Genomic DNA, 14,227 nt, shown 5'->3' on the forward strand with positions numbered 1-14,227 from the left:
TAAAATCTTTAAAGAAAAAAGAAGCTGAAAACTAAGAAATGAGGTGGGGAAGAGAGACGAAAAAAAAAATGGTTATCAATGCTGCCTCCTTCCCTTCCCTATCCAGGTGGATTTCAACTCTGTCTCAGTCAGTAGATCTTCATCCCTAACCACCACTTCTATGGGTTCCCCTGTCTTTGAAGAATTCGTCCTTATTCTTCAATGGATTGGGGAAGGGAGTCCAAGCTAAGGTATGCTAGAAGAAACACGTGAGGGGCGCCTGGGTGGCTGTCATTAAGTGTCTGCCTTTGGCTCAGGTCATGATCCCAGGGTCCTGGGATCGAGTCCCACATTAGGCTCCCTGCTCGGCGGGAAGCCTGTTTCTCCCTCTCCCACTCCCCCTGCTTGTGTTCCCTCTCTCGCTGTGTCTCTCTCTGTCAAATAAATCAATAAAATCTTTAAAAATTTTTTTAAAAAAAGAAATATGTGAAACAAACTCCCATTTATGAGTAAGCAAGCAATTGCCCTTCCTTAGGCACTCTTCCTCTGCACTCTGAACCGAAATTAATTTGTAAATAACTGTTCCGTGTTAGAAGCAGCTCAATCTAATGTAGTTCCTCATCAAAGCTTTCAGACAACAGATACATAACTTGTGGTTCTCTTCCTATTTTAATCGAACATCAGCTGCAATTTTTTAAATCTTTAAAGCAATACATATGTTAGTTCAAACTCACCTAGGAAGATTGGGAAGAAAGGCAATTGGCCTTTAAATCTTCAGAAGAGGATTTAATGACAGGTTCAGCCTGTTTAATGACAGGCCCAGCACCACACCCCTGTTTTATTATGCTTCATTATTACTGCATAAATTTCCTTTATTACTCATGATAAATAAAAATCAAATACTTGTGAAGTGGGTTTAAACAGGTAAGAGTGCAAACAAAAATAATACTATTCAAATATCATGAAACTGGAATCTCAGATTCTTAAAATATATATTTTTTAAAAGTCTCACATATACCAGGTTGCCACTGTCATTTCCAAACTAGGTTTGTTTTTTTGAGGTGTGTGTGTGTGTGTGTGTGTGTGTGTGTGTGTATCCATTATTCAAAGATGAAAAGAATAAAAAACACATTCAAAACAGGATTCTCAGGATTTTTCACTGTGACTGATTTTTGACTAATTCAACTAAGAAGACACACCCAAAAGAAAATTGCTAAGGTTGATGCAAGATGTGAAGCTAGTGAAGTTCAAGTACTCCCTGGGGATGAATTTAACCCGCGTGACAGGTGCAAAACTGTCACTTTCAGAAATCTTAGGGGAGACGAAGTTATTTTGAATGCCTTTCTCCTAGTCGTTCAATTGCACAAGGAACGACTAACGTCTCCAGAGCGAAACCAGCTGGCATAGGACTGAAGGAATAGAAATCCTCTGCTCCGCCTGCTGGAGGGAGGGGATTAGGAGGAGTGAGTGCTTTAATTCAACTTTTCCAAAACCTTAGCTAAGGCCTTGCAGGACACTGGGCCAGCAGGACAGCAAGCTCCGCACGCCCAGTGTCTGGCGCATGCGTCCCAGCGCACTCCGGGATGGCTTCCCTCCCGCCCGCCCCTACCTCGTCGGCTGTAACGTCATCTGCGGGCCAGGCCTCCGGGCCAGCGGAGTGGGAAGTGCCAGCGCCGGCCGGCCGGACAGGGGGCGGAGCCTAAGGGGGTGGGGAATGCCCTGCCCGGCAGCCCAGCGTGAAACGGATTCATTCCCAGCCGGCTCTCCATCTAGCCGGAGCGAGGCTCGGCAGTGAACGCTGCGACGCGCCCGCGCTCGGCGGCCGGAGGCACCCTGCGCTCGGCTGCGGCCACGCGAGGCGCTTTTTCCCGGGAGCGAGCCGGGAAAAGCCCGGCTTAACCACGAGTGGCACGGCCATTGCAAGGACCTCCAAGGCGACAGAAGGACGGCGAAAGAGGGCTGAAGCTGACCTGAGCTTTCCCACGGAGGGGAGACGGCGCCAGGGCGAGGTGGGGAACAAGGGAGTGTGGCGACGCTCACGGCCAGCGGTGGATTATCCCGGTCAGTCTGCGTCTGCGGCCTGCGAAATGCGCGAGGAGGACAAGGGCATGCTCGGTGGTGGTGGCGACGACGCGGGTCTGGCCAACGCCTCGGCGCAGGGGCAAGTGGAGACCGTGCGGCAGCTCCTGGAAACCGGTGCGGATCCCAACGGAGTCAACCGCTTCGGGAGGCGGCCGATCCAGGTAGCTGGGGCCCTGGGCCCTCGCCGGCAGGGGGCGCATGAACAAAGGGGAGCGGCCTCCGTGGGACGCGGCTGGGACCGAGATCTTCACCAACGTACCTGTGTCTCTCTTCCTTGAGGTGTGGAGCCCAGGTGTAAAGCAGGTTCTCCCCCACCAAGGATCCTAAAGAGAGGGATTGAAAGAAACCACTACTTCAGTTTGGTTTTCTTTTTAGTAGTGGAAAAAATGTCAATACTCTCTCCGTCTCGTGATCACAGATGGAAGGGATAAATTCAATTGGGGAGAAAAGGAGAGGTTATTTGGGGAGGAAAACTTTTGTCTGTCTCTCAATAAATATCGATCAACTTTCATTGATAGAGATAATTAAATGACAAATTACACAATCTGGATTAGATTTGAGGAATGATGCAGAATCATAGCGCATGAAAAAAATTACCATGCACTTCTAGGCTGCAATATAAAATTCTCTTGTTCCTTTCTCGTAGAGGCAAACTGAATACAAAGAGATAAGCCAGGATTCCTCGACCACAGAACTTAATTCCTTTTACATTAGCAGTGTCTCTTGAGTGTTACATAAGAAAAATATGCTTCCATATATTTTTGTTTAATTATACAGTGATTACAAAAGCATGCTTGCAGCAATTTTTAGGTCCTTTTTAAATGGCAGAGGGTCTACATAAATAATTCGCCTCTTCATTGTTAAAATCCTTTATTCAATATGTTTATGAATCCCTTTAATTAGTACTGATTTTTTTAAATTCCTTTAAAATCCAAGGTAATGTTTTGTGCTTTATTGTTGACTATAATGGTTAGTATTCATCTCAGTGTCACGTTCTAGATCCAAGCTGTTATTAAGGAATCTTATTCATTGTGTAGATTTTTAAAGAAATATATGTTCATTCCTTTTGCATTCTTAGAAAAGTGTTATAAGAAGTGAGGGATAGCTTGCGGCTCAGTCGGTTAAGCATCTGCCCTCCCCTGGGGTCATGATCTTAGGGTCCTGAGATCAAGCCCTGCCTCCAGCTCCCTGCTCAGTGGGGAGTCTGCTTCTTCCTCTCCCTCTGCCTCTCCCTCTGCCTCTTCTGCCTCCCCTGCTTGTGTGTGTGCATGCACCATGTGTGCGTGCGCTCTCAAATAAGGGGATAAAATCTTTTTAAAAAAAAAGAAAAAGAAATGAGGAATAGTTTAAAGCTGCAAAAATATTGTAGTTTTTAAAGACTTCAAATGATATTAATAATTTTTAAAATAGATTTTAATTATAGTTTTAATTCATCATTTTCTGAGATACTAAGAACCACTTTTTTTCCCTCTATATATGAAATATCTGACATACATCACTAGTGGAAATGATAACATATCATGGTTTTTAAGGGAGGAAATGGACGTTTCTAATATTCATGAAACAAAAAGTACTGTCTTTCAATTACATGGTACATTTTAAAATACATAAACTCACAAGAATAAAGAAGTCCATTTTGGATATTTAGTTATCAAAAACTGTTTTATTGTTAAAATAAGAAAGTAAATGTTTGTATAATGTACATATACACAAGTGGATGCTACAGGCTTACAGCTCCAAAACATCTTTTTTCTAAATTATTCATTGCTCTGATGTGACTAACATCTGAGCTCTATTTTACATAGCAATTTACTATCTAACATTATAAAATCCTGTTACATTATAAAATCCTGTACAATGTAAATATAGTGTTTATGTTACATTAAATATATTACCCTTTAAACTTTATCCCTTACCTATAATGTAAACTTAAAATACTAAAAATGGTAAATCATCTGTTAAAAAAATAACTCATTTTCATCATCTTATAAGACTAGACGTGACATTACTTTTTCCCCTCTATCTCCAATTTTGGCTCAAACTGTCAGACTATATTCAGTTTATGAGCGCAAACATATACGACAATGAAACATAAAAGCCTCCCACAGCGGATTTAAGAGGAAAACTAAACAACTTAAAACATTATTTCAGGGGTGCCTGGGCGGCTCAGTCATTAAGTGTCTGCCTTCACCTCAGGTCTTGATCCCAGGGTCCTGGGATTGCTCCTTGGGGAAACTGCTTCTCCCTCTCCCACTCCCCCTGCTTGTGTTCCCTCTCTGGCTGTCTCTCTCTGTCAAATAAATAAACTCTTAAAAAATAAATAAATAAAACATTATTTCTCCTCTAAAGCATTTCTCTCTGTAAAATATCAGCTGACTGCCTAATAAATATTTTTAGATCCGGATTATGGCTGAGGTGGGAGAGACATCAAGGGAAATAATCTAAGACTTTAAAAGCTTTTAGACGTAACTCTGCCCATAAATCATTTAACGAAATAGATTCCCATGTTCCAAAAGAAATCAAAATTTTCCTTTTTGCACAACGACTATTAGAGCTTTATTATCAGCTCTTTCTTGTCTCCGCATGTTTGGAGAATAAGATGCAACTCAGGACTGAGTAAAGAGTTATAACAGGGGAGAGGGGGGAGGGTGTTGGGATTGCATCAGCAAACGAAGCATAACCAGACTCCTGAGACTTGTAAGTGCCCCTGCGTTAAGTGGATACTTCATGAATAGGTATTTCTTTGAAACGGTTCTACCTGTCCCGGTCCAGGCCTGAATCTTGCTGCCCTGACCACCGTCCCTGCCCTGACCACTCTGCTCTCTCCGGCAGGTCATGATGATGGGCAGCACCCGGGTGGCCGAGCTGCTGCTGTGCCATGGCGCGGAGCCCAACTGCGCCGACCCTACCACCCTCACCCGACCTGTGCACGACGCGGCCCGGGAGGGTTTCCTGGACACGCTCGTGGTGCTGCACCGAGCCGGCGCGCGGCTGGACGTGCGCGATGCCTGGGGCCGCCTGCCCGTGGACCTGGCTGAGGAGCGGGGCCACCGCGCTGTCGCCGGGTACCTGCGCGCAGCTGCAGGAGACTGATGGCAGGTACCCCCAGCCGCCCACAACGACATTTCTTTTCTCCCCTGTTCCCCACCCCCAACTTAGTTCAAGGCAGGCTACAAATGTGGAGCGGCGGAAAGCCTGAAAGCCTTCCAGGAGACTTGACTCACCGTGGGGGAGGAGAAGCAGACCGTGAACACATTTTTTTTTTCTTTCTTCTTTTCCCCTGGATCCCGCCCTCACACTCACAGTGCAGCCAAACGCAGAGGTGGTACAAATGGATTTCCAGAGAGATTTAGGAGCTGAACGTGAAGCTCCCGAGTGTTGTTCACTTTTCAGGGTTTTCTGGCAAAAAGCGGCCTATAAAGTCCCTAACGACCCCAGGTGTCTGCCAAACTTCACTGGAAGCAAGCTGGCAGCAGAGTGGGAGGCGGCGATGATTGGCATTTGAGCAGGAGGCAGATGGCACATTTGCCCTCTGACCTCGAAGGAGCGCATCAGAAGCCCCTACATTGGGTTTGAGGCGCTGGAGGCTAGAAGGAAACCTCTGAAGACTGAGGAGACGACAACCACAATGCCGAAGACTAGTTCAACAGTAGACGCCATCAGCAGGTGCCCAAGGCTTTATAGGTTGTGTGTTGCCACCCAAGTCACCTGCGAAGCCCTGGGGACTTGTGCCCATTTCCACCGGATAGTGACGGGAAAGGAGGATGTGAGAGCCACCTTGAATCTTCCCACAGGTTCTACCATCCCTGGGTCAAGATGACACAGAACCGCTCCCGGAGAGGGGCAGGTGCTTGCTGTTTGTTATTCAGTCGAGAGGAGATTCTTGGGGAGTTCCAGAAGTCAGCGCACAGGATGACGTGCTGGATTGTAGGGAGAGCAACTGTCGCGATTAACTGTAAGGACTTGCTTCATCTATATACGAGAGGATAAAGAACCACCCCCCACCCCACCCCCCCCCCCCCCGTGAAAAGATTTTGTGATATTTTGTACTTTTCAGTTGTTTTTCGGTAACACTCTTACTGGCTTTAAATAACAAAGTAACTCGTGCTCCTCGGTGAGGAAGAAGTACAGCTTTTAAATGAAGCTCTGTCACAGTGCTAAAGCTTAGACCCATTCATCCCTAACCTATTTATTTCTTTGTTAAATTTTCTGACCGTTTCCTTCACTAGAGTGTCTCAGGGGGTCAAACTATGAAATATTCCAAATATCTTTTAGAAAACCGATGCACTTGCCCAGTAAATTATTTCGGGGTATTTCCCAAAGGGTTGCTGAAAGAGTAAATTGAATATAAAACTGTTGAAAATATATGATGATGGCTCATGGAATGTCTTCATATCTGCTGAACAAACTAAAGGTGTACTGCTTTAGGATTTAATGTCCAGCATTGCTTGATTCCTTACAGCATTGGAACAACTGATACTTCAATGCTTTAATAAAGAAAAAACAATAGATTGGACTCAAAGATGTGGATATTTTGGTTTAAAAATGTATGATCATGGATTTACCACTAACTCCTGAGAAATGTTAAAGACTCAAAGAGGTTCACTTCTCTCACTCTTTATAATAATTATTGATAAATGATATCAACAACAATTTATAAAAAAAACTGCTACACATACTAGGAAAAGATTTATGGGGTGTGTGTGAGAGAGTGAGAGAAACATAAAAAAAACTAATTTGAGAGACCAAAAGAAGGGGTTTCTTTAAATTGAATAAAAAAAAATCTTTACTTCCCCATCAATTCTTTATACCCAAATGAATACATTACTGGGGAAAGTTTGTTGAGAATCAGAGCATTTCTTATTGCGAAAAATATGTAAGCACTTATTGACACATAACTTGTGCTGGACATACATTAAAATATATTTGTTCATTTAATACTTAAACCTGAGAGATAGGTATCATTTCCCAGATGAGAACAAGATAGAGAAATATTAGTTGATTATTTTTTATAATAGGGTATAATTCTTCCAATGTTCAAGACATGGTTCAAGATTCTACCAGAAGAGCAAGTAGAATCAGTGATCTGGAAAAATGATAGAAGTCATCTGAGAAGCACTTCTGTGGACTACCTTATGTAGAAAATGCAAAAGTCAGTGTCACTTAAAATACAAGAGGTCTGGGGCGCCTGACTGGCTCAGTTGGTAGATAGAGCATGTGACTCTTGATCTTGGGTCATGAGTTCAAGCCCCACATTGGGTGCAGAGATTAAAGAAATAAATAAAATTGTAAAAATAAAATAAAAAAGATCTGCTTTCACGTATATGTTAGCAGCTAATTCTGACATCCTAAGTTTTTCATTACTAACAACCTATTGAGTCATTCTGTGAAAACTTGAATAATTTGGGGGTTGGTATAATTTCACAGTGTTCACTTAACTAAACTACAAATAGGTATGAACATAGAGATGATAGATGGTAGAACATATGTAAGAAAATACAATTTTAAGTTTAAAAATTAGTTGAAGGAGCAACAATAGTTGTGTCACAATACTTTCCATGATCTTCTCCTGTCCTATTTATAATGCCAGGGAAGGGAAGGAAAGGAAGGAAGGAAAGAGGGAAGGAAGGAAAGAGAAGGTAGGACCTGACTGGAAAAATGGAAGACCTGGGTCCCAGGACTGGTTCTCTAACTACATGACCTGAGTCCTGTGACTTTGATTAGCCTCAATTTCCCTCATCTATAAAAGGTGGGAATTAGACTAGATAACTCCAAAGTTCCCTACCATCACTAAAGCTTTATCCCTTTATGAATTTGTGGCATATATGAATGTAGTGGGGTCTTATATTTTATTAGTAATAATTGTGCCATGCTAAGAGTCAAGGAAAGATACATAGAAGAATAGAGAGGAAAGATATATTTTAAAATTCCTGAGCCCTGGAAGGGAAAAAAAAAATCTTTATTAAGCACCACCTCCACCAGTTAGTTGAAAAATTACAGACAAATTTGCAAGACAAATTTGCGAAAACTAGGAGCAGAAAGTATGCTTTGCAAATTAATAGTTTAAATGTTCAGGTCTTTCTCATTTTGTTTTACCTCTCATTTTCCCTGTTGCTTTTTGCATTTCTCTTAATGCCACTCAAAGCCACTAGAGGAATTAGTTTCTTAAAGTGAGATAAGCAAGTAGACCAAATAGATTTATAAAGTAATGCTGAAGTAGGCATTGCAAACTAATATAAATGTTCTGAAAGAAAAAGTGGTTTTAAAATGAGCATATAACAAGGGATTCTGACCTAGAATGGGTTGGTTTAGGAGTTAGAACCAAGAGAAAAGCTTGGGCTGGGGCACCTAGCTGGCTCAGTTGGTAGAGCATGTGATTCTTGATTTCTGAGTCTTGATTTGGTTATTTGGGGTGGTGAGTTCAAGCCCCACGCTGGGTTGTAGAGCTTACTTAAAAGAGGGAGGGAGGGGGAGAGAGACAGAGAGAGAGAGAGGTTGGGATATCAGAAGAACAAAGTGTGAAGGTGAGAAAATGCTAAAATACATAGTCATTCAAGGTAAGTAACTCGGTAAACAGCAGTCATGGATCTTACAGACCCATTTCTAGGGGTCTGTACTTTCTCGTTTGTTTCTATTGGATTCCTTGAAACTTTAGGTCCTTAAATTTTGCCTGGGGGATAGTAGAAACCAGCTGGTTAGGGAAGACTTCTGTATCACCTAAATGTGTACCTGTCGCTATTCAGGAGGGCAGAGAAGGAGATGAAAGCAACAAAAGGAATACAAGGAGGAACAGCTTGGTGGTGTTTTGTGCAAGGTCAGTAATTCAACAGAATTAATCAAATCAAACCAAAACAAACTTATATGGTCTACATACTGACGGGATTTGCGAAATGTTCCCAGACCTAAAATAATCAGAATCTGCTCATTCCCTACTGCCTTGGTTTTCTATAAAACTTTTCTCAAGTTCAGCTACAACAAATAGGATGGCTCCTTTCTTGCCTCTCGACTCCCCCCTCAGAAGATTTTAATATCATTCCTTGCATAAGGAGAAGAATTACTTTACTTTTAGAAATGGTAACTTTTGTAGGTCATTTATATTTATCATTTATATTTAATTAGATAACTATGTATAATATGTATAATGTATAACATAATTATAAATGTATACAAATTAAGTATATTTATTTATTAAATTTTTGTTTTAATTTAATTTAATTTAAATGTTTAAATTTTATATATTTATAATTTCTTTATTAATTTTGCCACAAATTTGCTTTGAAACAAGTGCTGCTAATGAAATAATATGTAACTAGCATGGATTACATACCAAGCACACTAATATAAATCAGCATGTACATCAAAACTGAGCATCCAACTCTGATTCACTAATTTGAAGTTTGAAAGGTTTTGCCAGGGGAAAAAACCCTGAGAGATGTGTGAAGGTGACATGCTGACTCACAGCCATCTACATTATAGTGGAAGTTTACAAAGGACCCCCCAAACACCTGCTAATCCCTTTCCCACTCAGAAGCCCCAGGCATTAGAGTACCAGTACCTGTGGGTCTGAGTTGCTGGGTTCTACCACCTCTCCTAGGGCATAGAAGAAACCTCTGCCGTCCCCTGTATCTCCTCCCAACATGCCACCTAGAGTTTTAAACACTAACCTTGCCTAAAATTTTCGGGCATCTTCTACTACTCTCCAATCTCTGGACTGCCTTCGATAGAGTTATCACATACAGATCTATCCAGAATTGCAGGAGCCTTTTGATCTGCTTAAATATCACCATAAACAAACAAAAAAAATGTAATGTCATCTCTCTAGAGAAAAATTAAATGACATTTCATTTTACATTCACCTCAGGTATTTATTATATCTTTACAAAGATAGTGCTGTCCCCGCCAGTCATTGGAGACCAACAGATAGGGACATGGTTCTCAATCTTGGCTCCATATTAGAATCACCTACATACAGAGATGTTCTAAAATTTAGATTTACTGACCATCAGGTCTACAGAATTAGTATCTCTAGATTTGAGATGTCTGTGGTGGTTACTTTAGAATTTTCATTCACGGTAAACTTTCAAGCAGTACAAAAAATAAACAAAATTAAGTAAAAATCTCCTAAAACCTCACTACCCCTCCCCATTCTCACTACCCAGGGGTAACCACTCTTTTTAAATTTTTTTAACTAACCTTCCAGAAATATAGGTACATATAATTGTAAACACCTCTCCCACAGTACACACATTTGGAAAACATAAATGGGATCATACTATTCCACAACTATTTGTTTTCTTTGATTAGTAATAGATCTTAGACAACTTCCATTAGCAGGACAGATAGATGCACTTCATTTTTTTATGGCTATATAATTTTGTATTTTATGGATGAAACCCAGTTTAAAAAAGAAATCTATTGGCAAACACATAAATTATCTCCTTTTTCCTTTCTTGCTTTTTTTTTGCTACTATATATGATGCTATAAAGAATCTTTTTTGCATTCTTATATGAACTATCTGCAGAAATTTATAGGAGAGAAACTTCAAGGGTTAAGAATATCTCTCTCTCTCAAAAAAAAAGAATACATCTCTCTGTCACACACCCATGCACACAAAGTGTGTGTGCATATGTGTGTCTCTGTGTAAAATCTTTCCAAACTTATTTGTGCATGTGTATATATGTGTGTGTCTGTATATCTTCAATATTACATATGAGTGTGTGTATATATGCACATAAATATATATATATATACACTTTTCATACTGGTATGAGTTATTGAGTGGAAATGCTGAGTTAAAGGGACATATATCTTTACATATGTGTATAAACATATATCTGTATATATAAAAATACAAATATCATAAACACAAATACATGCATGCATAGCATATATCTCTTTCCATACATATATATATACACACACAGTACATGTATGGTATATATATTTCCACGCATATATTTATGTATGTGTATCTTTGCATACTTATATGAGCTATAGGAGAGGAATTGCTAAGTCAAAGGGACACATATGCATGTTCAATTTTTATAAATACTCTAAAGTTGCCTTCCAAAACAATCACACCAAATTACAATAGTGTGTGTGTTTCCTGTCTTTACCAACATTATCGCTCCTTTTTTAATTTTTGCCACACCCATAGATATGTCATTGTTTCTGTTACCTTTCTTTACTAATGAGTAAAACTGAGTATCTTTTCATATATTTTTCTGACCATTTGTATATGCTCTACTATAAGCTACCCGTTGTATTCTTTGCTCATATTTCTACTGGTTTACCTTTTTGTTCATATATGTTTTTATATTTTAAAAGTTAATCTTTTGTTGTATGTTCAAACGATAGTTTTAAAATCTTGCTTATGGTGACTTTTGTCTTATACTTTTGGGGTTTTCAGCTTGAACATGTGCAGTATTATGGAAGTTTCTCATGGAATTCTGATCATCAAGAGTTACCTGAGAGAAGGAACTAATATCCTGGACATTATGGGAGTGGGGGGACAGTGGCACAAAGCAAGTAAAATATCCTCTTCTATCTCTGCCTGTGGGATGAATTTGCTGATCCAAAATAGAAAATAATTTTCCTCCATTAAAAAGCCAAGAGCTCACTTTGGCTGTGAACATAATTGCTCTTTAAAAAAAAAAAGTATATTTTTGGGGGCGCCTGGGTGGCTCAGTCATTAAGCGTCTGCCTTCAGCTCAGGTCATGATCCCAGGGTCCTGGGATCGAGCCCCACATCGGGCTCCCTGCTCAGCCAGGAGCCTGCTTCTCCCTCTCCCACTCCCCCTGCTTATGTTCCCTTTCTTGCTGTGTCTTTCTCTGTCAAATAAATAAATAACATCTTTAAAAAAAAATCTAAGAGAGATCTATGCCTTAAAACTTATGAGTAAAAAAAAAAACTAAGATCTAAGAGATCAATTTTTTAGGCCAAAGGAAAAGAGCAAAGAAAAGAAATCACATTCAGTGATTCTCTAATTGCACAAATGACCCACTGATGGCTCATTCCCTATTGACTCCATCCTTTAGTACGACAAAAAGAGCACAAGACTTATAGTCCAAAAACCTTCTTGATGATTCCAGCCCTAGCACTTGCTGGTCATAGACTGTCCAAGACTTGAGCCCCTGCGGCTTCAGTTTTCTCACCCGTAAAATAGAAGCAGTTATCCCAAATTCAAAGGGCCACTGTACAATACAATAAGTAATACAAGTAAAAGGGTGTACACATACTAATGCTCAGTCCTTGATCCTACATTTTTTGAAGAGCACACAGCCAAAAGTCATTTGGAATTCCAAAAGTCTTTGTAATGCCACAAATTGGTTGTTTTGCTAAAGATTCATCTACATAATTGTATTTTGCTTAGTCTACTATTAAAATTGCATAGAATTCCCCTGCATGCCACAACTTACAAAACACAGGTATTGGGCAGCAGGGGAAAACCAAGATGGAATTTAAGTTTAAATTTTAAAACTTATATTCATTGAACACAGAGCTTATTGTATAATGACCTTAATGCTCTTACTCAAATGGCATTCCTCTGAAGTGGGCAACTTCCCTTATCCCCTGAACAAGTCTGGGTGAAGATGAAAGGGCTACAGGTTAGGTTGTATGGGCCCAATCAATACAGACAGATTCCTGAATTTAAACTTGTCTGGAAAACTGAGAAAACTCAGCAGACCCCAGACATAATGGGATAATATGATATTTAATATTAGGTGTCACCTTGCCTAGGTTACAGTACCAGCTGTTTTGTCAAATACCAGTCAAGATGTTGCTGGGAAGGTACTTTTCAGTATAATTAACATTTAAATCCATAGACTTTGAATAAAGCAGATTACCCTCCATAATGTGTGCAGAACTCACCAAGGCCTTAAGTGAAAAGACAGTTTTTCCAAAGAAGCAATTCTTTCTCCAGGCTGCTTGACTCAAAACTGCAGCATCAGCTCCTCCCTGGGTCTCCAGCCTCAACTATCTGTCTTGCAGATTTCAGACTTGTCAGCCCCTATAATCAGATAAGCTAGTTCCTTAGAATAAATCATACACACAGGCACACGCACACCCATCCTATTGGCTCTGTTTCTTTGGAAACAGAATTTCTCTGGAAATTTTATATAAAAATTTTCCAATTTTTCTCTGGAAACTAATAATTTCAGGAGATGTGCAACACACGTATTCTTCCATGGTTTACTGCCACAGCTAATCGCCTGCCTGGAAACCCTCACTCTTCCACTTCTCCAGGTTCCTTCAATAATACCATGCTGGAATCGGGCAGCTCCCTTTTTCCTCCAGGATGCTTTCTCTGAACTACCCACCCCCTAAAGTGCCCCTCCTCTGGGCCATAAAATGAAATCCCCTCATTATAATTGTGTGTATTTTTACTAATCCATCCCCTCTATGAAGTTTTTTTGGGAGGGGTGGGGGGGAAGAGGGTCATCGCTGTAATGCAAAAGAGCAGGATCTGCCTCCCATGGAGTTTACAGACTACTGTAAGAGACAAACCACAAACAAGTAAACAATTACATACGAAAACTTTGTTCGCTAAATTCTATACTGAAAGGGGGAAAAAAAAAAAACAACCCACCATGGTGATAAGATGCGGCCTGAAAGAGGGAGAGTCTCTGAGCAGGGAAACTTGAGAAGCATCTGAAGGAGAAAGAGCTGGCCTATGAAGACCGAGAAAGGGGATTCACTCTGGACGGAGGGGTGGCAAGTAGCCCCAGTAGGGAACACGGTGTTCGGGAAATTCTGAGTGAATCCCACAGGAGAGGGGAGAAGCGCGTTTGTGAAGATCTAGATATTTAGAGTAGCTATTTAAGACTGGTACATAAGTCTCACTTCATGCCACCGGCCTGGTCCGCGGCTAAGTCGTGCGATGAGGGTAGGGATGGAGAACCGGCAGAAGCCTGCCGCCAGACCTGGCCTCTCGGTAGTGTACGGTGGCTTGGGCAACGCAAACCTCACTGTCTCCACGTACCGCGGAGCTTGGCACCTGATGTATAAGGCCCCGTCGGCTCTCATGCTGAGGGTCCTCTTCCTTAGCTAAACCACCAGGCCCGGGCATAAGTAGAAGCCACAGCGCGGCGGGCCACCTTTAAGGTTCCGCGAAGGCTGGGCCTAGCTAGTTCCACATCCTCTGCCCTACGGCCGGCCCAGGC

At 41.1% G+C, this 14,227-nt stretch overlaps 1 protein-coding gene across 3 annotated transcripts; it reads left to right on the forward strand.

Annotated features, from left to right (window-relative positions):
• Positions 1 to 1,685: 1,685 nt before the first annotated feature.
• Positions 1,686 to 11,773, forward strand: CDKN2B (cyclin dependent kinase inhibitor 2B). Of its 3 annotated transcripts, XR_004819535.1 has the most exons (4): positions 1,686 to 2,222; positions 4,894 to 5,160; positions 8,805 to 8,875; positions 11,472 to 11,773. XR_004819535.1 is itself a non-coding variant. In XM_027615818.2 (2 exons), the coding sequence occupies exons 1-2, from the start codon at positions 2,067 to 2,069 to the stop codon at positions 5,152 to 5,154; spliced, it is 417 nt and encodes a 138-aa protein (XP_027471619.1). In that variant the 5' UTR covers positions 1,688 to 2,066; the 3' UTR covers positions 5,155 to 6,426. The 3 variants fall into 3 exon arrangements, 2 of the variants coding, with proteins under 2 accessions (XP_027471619.1, XP_027471621.1); XM_027615818.2 differs by lacking the exons at positions 8,805 to 8,875; positions 11,472 to 11,773 and having other exon boundaries at positions 1,688 to 2,222; positions 4,894 to 6,426; XM_027615820.2 differs by lacking the exons at positions 8,805 to 8,875; positions 11,472 to 11,773 and having other exon boundaries at positions 2,093 to 2,340; positions 4,894 to 6,426.
• Positions 11,774 to 14,227: the final 2,454 nt, after the last annotated feature.

The sequence above is a fragment of the Zalophus californianus genome, chromosome 13 (assembly GCF_009762305.2).
Source record: "Zalophus californianus isolate mZalCal1 chromosome 13, mZalCal1.pri.v2, whole genome shotgun sequence".
Lineage (NCBI taxonomy): Eukaryota > Metazoa > Chordata > Mammalia > Carnivora > Otariidae > Zalophus > Zalophus californianus.